Source organism: Electrona antarctica (genome assembly GCF_951216825.1).
Source record: "Electrona antarctica genome assembly, chromosome: 8".
NCBI classification, from domain to species: domain Eukaryota; kingdom Metazoa; phylum Chordata; class Actinopteri; order Myctophiformes; family Myctophidae; genus Electrona; species Electrona antarctica.
In genome coordinates this window covers 42629453-42642076 of record NC_136789.1, presented here as the reverse complement: position 1 = coordinate 42642076, position 12624 = coordinate 42629453, and the positions used below count along the sequence as shown (strand labels likewise).

The window sequence follows — 12624 nt, the reverse complement described above, 5'->3', positions numbered from 1 at the left end:
CACTGAACCACCAATGAATGAATCCACAAATAATCACAATGTATGTAACACTCACATCAAACACCTCCTTGCTTGGCCCTTCGCTGGTTTTCAACCAGCAGCAACTCAGCTCACTCAGCTCCGAAATGGACTGCACCTTGAGACGGACTGACTCTCCGGACTGACGGATGGCCTCCACGATCTCATCTCTGCTCTTGTTTTCCACATTGACCCCGTTAATCTCCACCAGCCTGTCTCCGGGCACCAAGCCCAGGGCCCGGTCCTTGGTGCCAGCACCTGGCTCTGCGAAGTGCACCATACGTCGGCACACCCCTCCATCAGGCCTCCTATCCAACATGGTGGTTCTCCGCAGGGAGAAGCCAAAGTCCCCAGTGCTGCGTCGTTGCAGCTCCAATTCCCGTGGCTCGGGCAGTGGCGGAGCCACCAACACAGGCAGCTGTAGGTCCACACCAGGGAAGGTTTTCTCCACCACCTCTGGGATGTGAACCCGTTTCTTCTTCTTGAAGCCCTGGGACCTAGACAGGATTTGTCTATGCTGCTGTGGCACCCTGGTTTCTATCTGAGGTGGTGGAGTTGGGTGGTCCTCTTTGCTCTGCTGGGGAAAGGAGAGGTGCGCCTGGCCCAACTGAGGATTTGTCTTTGCCAGTTCACCAAACTTGGCTGCCCGCTCCTTTACAGAGCTACGATGAGGAGCCAGTCCATCTACCATCGTATCATCATCATCGCTGGGACTGGCTGCAGGCATTTGTCCCACATTCTGCCTTTGGGTGCTGCCGTTGTCATAGCGCTCTCTTTCTATGTCTGTCAGGTTGAGCTCTGTGTTGGTAGCCACTATGTCTGTCAGGTTGAGCTCTGTGTTGGTAGCCACTTTGATCGGGATAGGGCTGGAGATCTCAAGCCTGGTCTTAGAGTCCCTCTTGGAGCTCCCACGGTGGAGGTTAAAGAAGCCTCTCCTGATGCTCATCTCCTCCAGACTACTCAACTCCGCCTGGGACATTCGCTCCTTTTTGTCCTTTCTGTCCTTTTTCTCCTTTTTGCCCAAATCCTTCTCCCTCTCCTTCTCCTTCTCCTTGTCCTTCTTGATCAAGTGAAACATGCTTGACTTTCTCTGCCAATGCCAGAGTGTACTGGAGAAAGAGCAGGGTAATGCAAGCTATTCTGCCACAGTTCCATTCAGTGACATCAAATGTAGCACTCCAACCAAATCATGAACGCATCTAGAAGGGTGTAAAACAGTAGTCAGTAATTAATATAGCTGACACAGTCCTCTAATGTGAATGACAATAAATGGTAAATGGTGCATTTATATAGCGCCTTTATCCAAGTCGCTTTACATAGATTGTACATCAATTCACCCATTCACACACATTCATACACCGATGGCGGCGGAAACCAGCACATCAGGAGCAATTAGGGGTTCAGTGTCTTGCTCAAGGACACTTCGACACTAACTCTGGGGGAGCCCGGGTTCGAACTGGCAACCTTGCGGTTACCATCCGGCCACTCTACCCATGAGCCACTGCCGCCCCAATCAATCAATGAATCAATCAATCAATAAATCAATCAATCAATCAATCAATCAATGTGTTAATGAGATCCAATAATGCATCTTATACATGTTTAATAGTATATGACTAAGAGGGAAAAATAAAAGCACATTTAGGAGGAGCAGAAGCTGCCTATAGCTACTGTATATTATTTTTTAAATTAGCCTAATAGATGGTAAGATACTGACATGATCGATTTGTGGCTTGTGGTCCAACTCCTATATGTCGAAACTCGACTCGGAACTGTCAGAGTCGTCATATGTCATTATTACATTACATTACAGTCATTTAGCAGACGCTTTTATCCAAAGCGACTTACAATAAGTGTATTCAACATAGGTAGGGAACAAAAACTACTAATCACCAGAAGTCTTTAGTGCATTTTCTGCAAAAACAAGCAACCAAGAGTATACCTAGCGCTAAGGTAAAAGTGCAATATATCAGCTACCTATTTCCTTAAACAGATGAGACAAAATAGCTCAAGATCGGATCATGATCAGGATCGCATAATGTCAGCCTGCCCTGCCCATGGCCGTAATGGTCAAATTTAAGAGATTTGCCTGCTTGACCATTCGTGATCAATCTCGCGCACTTTTTTACGTTTGGCCAGTTAATCAAAAATGGTCCCAGCAAGCGCTAAACAGTTCTCCAACCCTGTGAATGGATTCCCTGCGAAAGCTGAAACTTGGACAGCTATACATAGCCGACTCCTACGTCCCATTCCCATCAAAAATAAATGTATAGCCTACTTTTAGCCATATGGGCCGACTTAATAGGTATCATGACATTTAACTAGATCAGCCTAGTACTCGCCTACAATATCGACCTGCAGCCACTTGTTACTACTACAATGAAAACTTTAACACACCCAATAAGAAATTATTCTTGTTCATGTTTTCTGGCTTTATCTTACTCGATTACAAGGTTGTTGTGACTCGTCCGGTCGTAACGCGCTTCCCTTTAATCTGCTTTGCCCTCATTCTTTACAGTACCAGAGGATTTAGGGAAACACTTTCAGTAATAATGGCAAATACAATGCATTATAAACCCGCGCCTCATATAACGTATCAACATTGCTATAAACACGTACCCTCCAGGCGGTAGATGGACTTTGATGACAGCAATGAGATAGTAGGTAGTGTAGGATGAAATCGGGAGGTTTCTCGCATTTTTCTTGGAGTTGACAGCCGGGTGTGCACTGTGTGTGCAGGGTAATGTTAGTGCGAGTGTGAACCAGTCTGTATGAATGAACTAACCAGCAGTGACCTCTCCTGGTCTCTATTTGCAATAGAAGATGGGAAAGCACAAACTTTCTTTCTTTCTTTCTTTCTTTCTTTCTTTCTTTCTTTCTTTCTTTCTTTCTTTCTTTCTTTCTTTCTTTTTGTATTGTTGGTCCACAATCCACCATCACATGTTGTAACCTATTAAATTAAATGCGCCCACTCTCACATGCCCCATCTTTGGTAGACTTTGTTGGAATTATGGAATACCAAACGAGTTGCCCGGCTATTGCAAGCAATAATAAGTTAAAGTTCAGAAGGTTTATGTTTTCCTAGTATTGGTTATGAACAATTGATCCCATGTTCATAAAATCCCTTTAATCTGGAAAGTATGCTATTACATGTTTGAATTTTAGTAGCCTATAGCTCTGGTCCATGGCTCTAATGCCTTCATTAGAGGCTGAGCTATATGTTACTCTTCTCTTCCTGCGCTCATATGAAATGCATGCAGACAATAACCTGTAGCAAAGCATACTTTCCTTAGTGGACTGTGATTGTGGTGGTCAGACTGGAGTACTGGACACACTCTGAGCCCCCTTTGGGTTTTTTTTAGGAAGGCAATATCGGTAGAGGGCGCAGTGGAGTAACTAAAAGTATTTTTCTTCAGGTGAAAGAAAAAATCCCTTTCTGGCCAAAAAGTGCATTTTGTGTGGTGGGGGGCTGAGGGCTCAGAGTGCAAGTAGGCTATTAACACAAGCCGCCGTTGCATTGATGAGTAGCAAAAACGTTCTTTATATTTTCGCTACAGGTGAGAGGCTACAGGTCTGCATTTCATACGAGCGCAGGTCGCAGGAGAGAAGAGTAATAGCTCTAATGAAGGCATTAGAGTTAGAGCTACATTGGACTAGTATATAAACAACACACACGCGCGCGCAGTTCCAGTTTTGGCTGCTCATTTCTTTGTGTTTTGTCATCACTTCCAATTATTCTGTATTCTCTGAGTTTTCTCTCAGCCTACAAGTTCAGGGGGGAGCTGCACACCCCTGTGTAATTGGTTGATTGGTTAATCGAATACTTTATTAACGGTTTTCAAGTACAGAAGTATGATGACCACACAATGACACAAAAGCCCTAGGTGGGCTTAATTGTTTCAATGCATTAAGACATTTAAAGAATATACAATAAACAAGACAATCAACTCTAGCAACGAATGTACAGTAAAGATTTGTACTGTAACTGAACTGTTACTCAATGCAATGATTAATAATGAATAATGTTCATCAATAATGTTATCAAAACCATAATGCACAATGTTTTTAAACCTCCTGTGGATGTAGCCTACTTTATTTTGTACAGCGCCCGCTGTTGCACATAGGCTACTGTCACAATTACGTTATAGTTTAATATGTAGCCTAGCTGTTCAGTTTCTCTTCTGTGCACTGCGACTGCACACACATATGTTGGCAATAAAGGTGTTTCTGATTTAGATGTCTGAATTTCACATAATCATGGAGGGGAATGAAACAATCCATCGTAAATGCCAGTGGCTATATCTCACGTACAACTAAAATAATTTTGAAATGTTAGCGTGAAATATTTATAATAGGCTGCATTACTACATATATATTTACATTAAGTGATTTTTGTTTCAATGAATGGATGAATGAATGAGGCGTTCTTGCATTAACAGTCGTGATGATCAGCGGTACTGAATGCCCCGTGCTGAACGAAAATACCATCTATAGGGTGTTTATCAAACGACATGGACCATAATTGTTAGCAAATACCACAGTTCTCTGTATCAAATAAGCACATTTGATTTTTCATTCGTAATATCACACACCGAAGTTTTTACTGAGCTGTTTAGGTAATTATGGCATTGTTGCCGTGCCTTAAGATTGTTGTTTTTTTGTGGGTCCCACCCCCCCTGGTAGTATGAGAATGGTTCCGTCCTGCAGGCTGACAGGAAGTTGTTGTAGCTGCCATGTTTGGTTGCTTTGTTGTAGGCGCTTGGAGGTTTCCTGCAGATTTTTTTTGGAAATGGAACCGAGCTGGAGTACGTTTCTGTTTCAAGTAAGTTGCCTGCTGTTTCTCGGTTCAACGTGCGACCGTTCGTACAACAAACCAACAAATCGAACGCGCTGAATTCCGGGCCAGGCTGTTTGTCCTTTTAATGTGTAACGTTAGGATCGTCTAGCCAAGCAAAACAATGGTATATGAATCCAGGCTTCCAGCTGTGAGGCTTGGGCTGCATGCACGCTAGAAAAAATCAATTCACCTCTCTCCTTCTTAAAACGGATTCATGCCATGTTTTAGAATGATAAAGGCATTTTTGTAATCGTTTTGTTTATTGGATAAGTAGTCGGGGCTGCGCGTTTTCAAAGTTTTTTTTGATGGATCAAATCAAAGGCTGTAAAAAAAATAATGCGGGATCTGAACAGACGCCGCACCGTTAAATGTTACGCTTAATTTAGAGCGACTTTGTCGTACGAACCCCTCGACAAAAAAATGACGCATTTTCAACTGAAAAAAGTAACTACGCGCCTCAGGTCGACACTTTTTCCAGTTGAAAATAGCGTCGTTTCTTGTCGCTCGACCGACGCGGAGGCGCTCGTGTCATGTTCGAGTATAATAAAGTAGTGGAGCCGTTATGAGCGCGAGCCATCAGCAGCAGTGTGTTTTTCTCTTTGACTGAATGCTTGATCATTCTGCGTGTGATATAATGGATGTAGTGGGCTAACCCTAGCAACACTCACAACCAGACAGTTATACTTTGAAACATTTTAATAGCCAGTGTGTGTGGCTCCGTATATGGCGGGGCTGGTACTTGATAACTAAACCTCATTCCACACAAAGTCCGCAATGAACTTTGCGTTGTTCCTCTGACGGCCGGGGCTAGCGACATTAAGTTTGCTAACGAAGCCGTTAGCCAGCTAGCGGCTAAAAAGCCTGCTGCATACTTCGTCGTATGACTGCGTCGCGCGCCGAAAATTGCAGATCTACCAGCTCGCAGCTCGTCGATCACGCGATGCGATGTGAACTTGTGGGTCTGCTTCTCTGCTATTTTCGCTACAAGCTAGCCTCACTGAATGGCCGTGTTGCATGCTAACTGATTGCTTTCAACTTTGTTCTGTTGGTGGTGACCATGGTGGAAAGGAATTCAAACTATGCACATAATGTTTGCTATAACCCAATCAACTAAAGCGCAGATTTGACCAGAATACAAAAAAAGTACTTTGCAATATGCACATTTTAATTGCTTAAAAACGTTTGCCTTGTTGGCAACGTGAACGTTGAGATGAAATGCTTGTTCTATCCCCATGGTTCTATCACGATTTAAAATTAAAGACTGACATTTGTTTGCCATGGTCGTCGGTAGTAGTACTGTTGTAGTAATAGTTGTAGTAGTAGTGAACAACGGCTGATAACAGAATCATCTTTGATGTTGTCCTCATTGTGGAACTGTTCCCATGGGATGAGCGCTGATTTTGCTTGGTCAAGAAGTACAAACTACTACATTTACCCTTGTCCCCAGAAATTGGCGGAAATGTAATTTCCAATTGAAAGGATGTATCCGTCCCAATAGTTTGCAACAATAGGTATAACTTTGTTGTTGTTCATCCATGCATAGAGATTCATTTATTGTTGATAGTAATACATTGGGAGATCTCAGATGTTGACCAACCATGAGAATTATGCTTTTAATGTTGACTTTGAATGTTTATATTATTAAGTAACTATACAAATTTCAATATTTAGTTATTACATTGTTATGTATATGTTACTGTATGCATGTAATGTATGTATGTGAAACAATTTGATGAATACATTTACAATATATCATAATATAAGATCCTGTTAGTTGATATGAAATAAATTAAGTATTCACATTTGAATTCTTTACAGACACAAGATTGTCAGTGTTCATGATTCGTGTGGGGAATCTGGGGTACATTAGGGAAGGCCTTCAATTATGCGGCCTAAAGGACTGTACGTACACACAAGCTGATCAGTTGCATACCTACTTACTTACACTATATTGTGGGAGGCATTGTGTCTTACCCATTTGCCATAGTTGGCTTAGTCTCTGTAACCAAGACAGTTTGAAATCCAATGGAATGCTTTGCGTCTGATTCATGGCTCCAGAGTGACAAACAACATATCAAATGACAGTTTACAACCTTAAATTCAGAGATGAGTTCAACTGTCTAACAATAGGAAAACCTTTTTATTTATTTAAAGTAGTAGTGCTATCTCTAAATGTTTGTGCCCTGTTCCTGACGGGAATACTTCCAGTGGGTTGTTGGCCTGTACAATTGTGAGTCACACTAGTAAACACCTCTCCCATCTGGAGGCTTAACTCATTGATTTCATTGTTGCTGGTCGCATGGTAATTAATTAAGGATAGACAAATTAACCTTTTTTTACATGACACTCTCCATTCCCAGTTAAAAGAAAGATTATATTTGAGTATTCCTATCTCAAAACTTGACCTCTACTAATCATACCTCTGCTCATTATTACTGTATAATTACAAAAGTTTCACGTGAGCTCTTGTTAACTAAACAGACTTGAGAAACACTGAAGGAGCCTTAGGCTTTCAAAGCAAATAAACACTAAACAGAGGTTTAGATTAACCAGTTTCACCAGTTCTGACTGGTAATGTGTTTTCTCCACCATTTTTTGCCTTATTTTATTTATGTATTTTTAATCTCCAAATTTGGGCTGTATGCTTCACTAGACTAAGCAGGAGAAAAACATAGCGTGATGCAACTGAAGTCTGGAACAGGCTGGAATTTAACTCACAACATGGCCTCTCACGTCATCAGGACGCTCCCCCATTTTGATGTTGTTTATGATAGTGACCCAAAGTTGTCCCATCACATTTATGTCCAAGTGCTCAGCGCTGCGCGAAGGCACAGCAGCCTTTAGGATTTAGGCTGTCCACCTCTGTGGGGCCAGGGCTGCATGCCGTACAACTGTTACTGCTGTTCATAGCTTTCACAAAAGGGGTCTCGGCAGAGTCGGCTGGGAATCCCTGATCCCAACCCCCCCCCCCCCCACACACACACACACACACACACACACAAAAAACATTAGTCAAAAATGACTAATCCTGGAAGGTAGCATGTGTGTGCACACTGAGCAGGTGTTCAGACAATTAGCTGCAGCGCTTTGGTGGCATTCTCAGTGAGTCACTCGGTTCCCCTGGGTCTGTGAGCTTGTTTAGCCGGGTGGTGTGTGGATAAACAATGTAGGCTATCTGCCCTATGAATAGAGGAACCAAATCAGTGAAGACGCACAGGAGGATCTCCTGCTGAGCACAGTGCATCACAGGCCGTATTTGTGTCTTTCACAATAGAGTAGATGAAAGGAGAAACTAGCAGGATTCATTTTTCTTTTCACCCTGTCTACTGTTCAACTGTCTTCCTGGCTGCCTCTCGTGGATGAATGAACCTCAAAGGGAAAGGTCAGGCATCTCACCTTGACCTTAATGCATTTGTTGGTAGAGATACAAGTTATGTCCATTTTGATTGCCATATGTTTAGGTGCCATATGTTAATAGGTGCACTTTTAAAAGACAGCTTTTCTCACACTTTTAGTATGTAGGACCTTGTAAAAAAAAAAAATCAGTCCACAATCATTCATATAACTCCCCACAGAGGCGGGCTCTGTAGCACTGCGTGAGATGAAGTGTGTAATATACTCTGTGGATGTGAGACGTCAGCTGTTTGACGTCAGTAATCTTCTCTCTCGCTGGGGGACCTCTGGTCTGTTTGTACGGTACAGCCACAGCAAAGTTTCTCTCTTAATTGCCAGATTATTTCAGAAGTCTCTCCTGGAAATGCTTTCTAATTTGGCTTTGAACCATGGCTGCGCTAACGGATGCAAGGATCTGTAGTCTCTTCTGTCAGGAGGCTAGATTGTCATTGTTGTTTATTTAAAATAATAATAATGTGGAACGTTGTGAGTTTAGTGAGCTGCAGTGGGAAATAACCATGTCTTCCCAAATTCCCCCAGTTTAGCTGAGCTGATGGCCAGCTGTTAAAACCCTTAGTGGCACTAAGCTGGACCATACCCGCCCCTAATTTGGAAGGCCTGTTTTGCAGTCACATGATGAATCAGCATCATGATGGGATCATTTTTCATTCAACAGAATCTTCTGCCTCTTTGGCATACTTGTGTGTGTCATTAATGATAAAGCAACCACACTACCACAGTATAACTAATCACATCACAGACACATACCCTTGTTTTTATGTGAATTGTCAAGAGGCACTTTGGCCCAATATAATATTTAGGCACAATCACAATTCACAAATGGGATCCAGATTTATAGCATCTGGATGTCATTGATTGTATTTGACTGAATACTGATGGCAAAAAGGAGCATTCACAGTTTTGAACTTCAATTTGAAGTGAGACATTTTTAACCCCAGTATTGAACAGTAACTGTTGAGCCCATTGCGATTATTACATTAGTAAGAGAAGAAAAGTTAATTAAATAGTGATACTGTCAGTTTTTTACCTCTAGTTTCCACATTTAAGTGAGTATTTATCTATCACACTGACGTCTGACAGACTTTAAATAGTCAAGTGACCGATGGCCACTGCAGCTCCAGCATTGCTGCCATTCTGTGGCAGGTGTTTACCTCAACCTAACCAGTTTTTATGTGTTGCTCTTATTTTAAGTCACATGTGTTCATGTGTCACTTGATTACATGCACTGAAATGTTTAGAAATGGCTTTCATAGCATTTGACTAAGTTGTGTTTATTCATATTAACACTTATGATATTGATTAATATTAAATGGGATCGCTAAAATCAAAAATTTCCTCCGTGGTGATTGATCATGACGTGGATGTTCGGTTCTAATTTCTGACTTCATCATGCATCTTGGTTAGAATATTAACGCTTCTAAAGAGATCAGTTTTATGACGGTGATGTAGTAAAGGAAGATTTCACCTCCCGGTTTTGCAGGGAAATGAAAGGCGGGTTTTTTAGAGTAAAATCCTTGTTCTGAATGTATTTATAACCACGTTTTATTTGTTGTGTTTCAACAGCAGGCCAATGAAGCCCTTCACCACCAGCACCACATGGCCCAGAATAGTCTGCTGCCTCTTCTCAATTCTCAAGCTGAGCCAATTGACCAGAAGCCCATTCTTCCCATCCCGCTGGACCAGAAGCCCCCTGTCAGCGCAGCTGAGCTCCATAAAGACCATGGGGCCAATGGTGGTGGTGGCGGCGGCGGTGGACGGCCCCTTTTGCCCGTAGTAAAGAAGGAGCACAAGAGCAAAACGCCATTTATCTGCGGCTACTGCAACAAGGCCTTCCGCGATAGCTACCATCTGCGACGCCATGAGTCCTGCCACACGGGTATCAAGATGGTGTCGCGGCCCAAGAAGACCGCCCAAACAGCACCCACCATGGTGCCCCTAATCTCCACTATGCCACGAGAGAACAGCGGCCACCCCTCGTACATCTCCACCATTGCAGGTATCCTCACCACAGCCACCACCTCTGTGTCCTCGGGCTCGAGTATCATGACGCCGTCCGCAATGGGCAACATGCCCCAGCAGACCACCGTCAAGAAGCCTGCTAAGCTTGTTAAGAAAAACCATGGATGTGAGATGTGCGGCAAAGCCTTCCGTGATGTCTACCATCTGAACCGCCACAAGCTGTCCCATTCAGACGAGAAGCCCTTCGAGTGCCCCATCTGCCACCAGCGCTTTAAGAGGAAGGACCGTATGACCTACCACGCTCGCTCTCATGATGGGGGAGTGCACAAGCCCTACGTATGTCCTGTATGTGGGAAAGGTTTTTCCAGGTAGGCTCAAAGTAACCTTTTACTGTATAGTTCTAGTGAATGGCGGGGGTGTCAGTCAGGGGGTGTCAGTCAAATTCATTGTTGGTCCTGGCCCCGGAATAGGTCAAATGCAATGCAACTTAATGCGGGCCAGACTAGTTGCATGCACGAAGAGCACAAAGCTGCTCTTGTGTGTCTCAGTCTCTGCTATAACTAAATTATTTCACTTTAAGAATTTAGTTTGAAGATTAAACGGGAATCATTACTCTGTCTCTTACCTTAAGCTCTCTCACACCACACCATGTGTCTGTCATGTCATGTAGTCAGTCAGTAGTAGCAAAGTTTCACGGCAGTCGGTCCAACAGTTCCAGAGTTTTAACTGTTCATCACAGGAAGACAAAATGTACACATGGAAAGACAGAAGAGAAAACATAGTCTCTGACCACAACTGTCCAGCCTGGCAGAGAGAACAGTGTGCGTAGGCTATCATCAAAATATGTAGTCTTGCAAGTAGCAACCCTGGCATCTTGTGTGCATGTGTTGCAGTGACAGGGAGGGAAAATACAACAAGAGAAAGACAATTACTGAGTTTTGTAACTAGAAATGATCTTTTGGGCAACTGAGTGGATTACACAACTTTACCATGTTCTTATTTGGAAAAAACAGCCTTCATGTTGCTCGCTTGGTGAAGGAAAATTAAACAAGGATGAAACTTATTTTTCAGCCATAATATTGTGTCCTGTACCTGTCCATGTAATTATTCTCTCATGGATAGTTGGAGTGGATCGCAACAGCAGTAGGGAGAATGTGGCATGGTGATTCCTCGGCTGTCATATAGATACAGAATGGTTGTGGATTATCATCTCAAAATAATTTCTGGTAAAACAGAGGCTGGTTGTGTCTCAGCCGACCTTCCCGTCCTCTCGGGTTATGGGATCGGTTCTGCTGTCGGCACTCGTGCAGAAGCAGAGTTTTTGTAATTGCATTACCTATTTCTCACCTTTTGTGGAAGCTTCATTCAAGGGCCTTTAAATTAGCCCCAGTCAGAATAAAAGCTCTTCTCTGGCAGTGTTGGTAGTAGTTGAAAAGAGGTAGGGATATGCACATCTCTTTCGCCTCATGTATTGATATAACCAGTGCTAGACCAAAATAACTCAAAGCAGTTTTTCCTGCAGGAAAATGCTTTGGCATGGTGCTGGGCACGGGGGGACCTTCTGTCGCGAAAATGTTGATTAATTAATTAATTTGATTAATAAATTAAGATTAATTTGTATTATTGCTCTTGTATTGCTATTGGAGACACTGGGGAGACACTGGGGAGACACTGGGGAGGCACTGGGGGACACTGGGGAGGCACTGGGAAGGCACTGGGGATACACTGGGCAGGCACTGGGGGAGGCACTGGGGGATACTGGGGAGGCACTGGGGGATACTGGGGAGACACTGGGAGGGACACTGGGGAGACGCTGGGGGGGCACTTGGCGGACACCGGGGAGGCACTGGGCAGACACTGGGGGAGGCACTGCGGAGGCACTAGGGAGGTACTGGACATTTCATATCACACACACCATGATTCACTAGCCCCCCCTTTTTTGCAGCTAAGCATGGCGCGATTTATTTCAAGCAAACAATGCTTTTCCCAGAAATTGATTCATAGTAGTACCATACTAGTAGTGCTTACCCAGTCGGCCAGTCCTACCCATGAATCGCTAATAATCTATATTGAGTAATATGAATCAAATGTGAAATGAAATAAAAGTTGTATTTGTAGCTCATAGAACAGGTCTTGTGCTCATACTGAAGTAAACAGTGTGCCCTCTGTCCAGGCTGTGATGTTAGGGCAGCTTTAAGCTTGCTTCCTCCACAGTGACGTGAAGTAGAGACTTGTCTGCTCCATACTGGATTGTGAGAGTGGGGGGACTGGATAACACAACATTGACTCACTGCCATGCAACCATTCTTCTAGTCCGACATTCACTGTCTGGAGACGACTGTCCTCCTCAGTGGGACACAGACTCATACAAAACAACACGATTCCGGTCCATGGCG

At 43.4% G+C, this 12624-nt stretch overlaps 1 protein-coding gene across 2 annotated transcripts in view; it reads left to right on the top strand.

Moving 5' to 3' along the window:
- Positions 1-12624, top strand: part of LOC306928531 (vascular endothelial zinc finger 1-like) — a 129770-nt gene that overhangs the window by 111795 nt on the left and 5351 nt on the right. Inside the window, exons 1-2 of one of the 2 annotated variants that reach the window (XM_079508735.1) lie at positions 4761-4840; positions 9833-10596. In XM_079508735.1, the coding sequence (XP_079364861.1) occupies positions 4808-4840; positions 9833-10596 (797 nt within the window). In that variant the 5' untranslated portion in view covers positions 4761-4807. Of the gene's footprint in view, positions 1-4760; positions 4841-9832; positions 10597-12624 lie in introns of those variants that run through there. The other variant, XM_079508734.1, reaches the window with a different exon arrangement.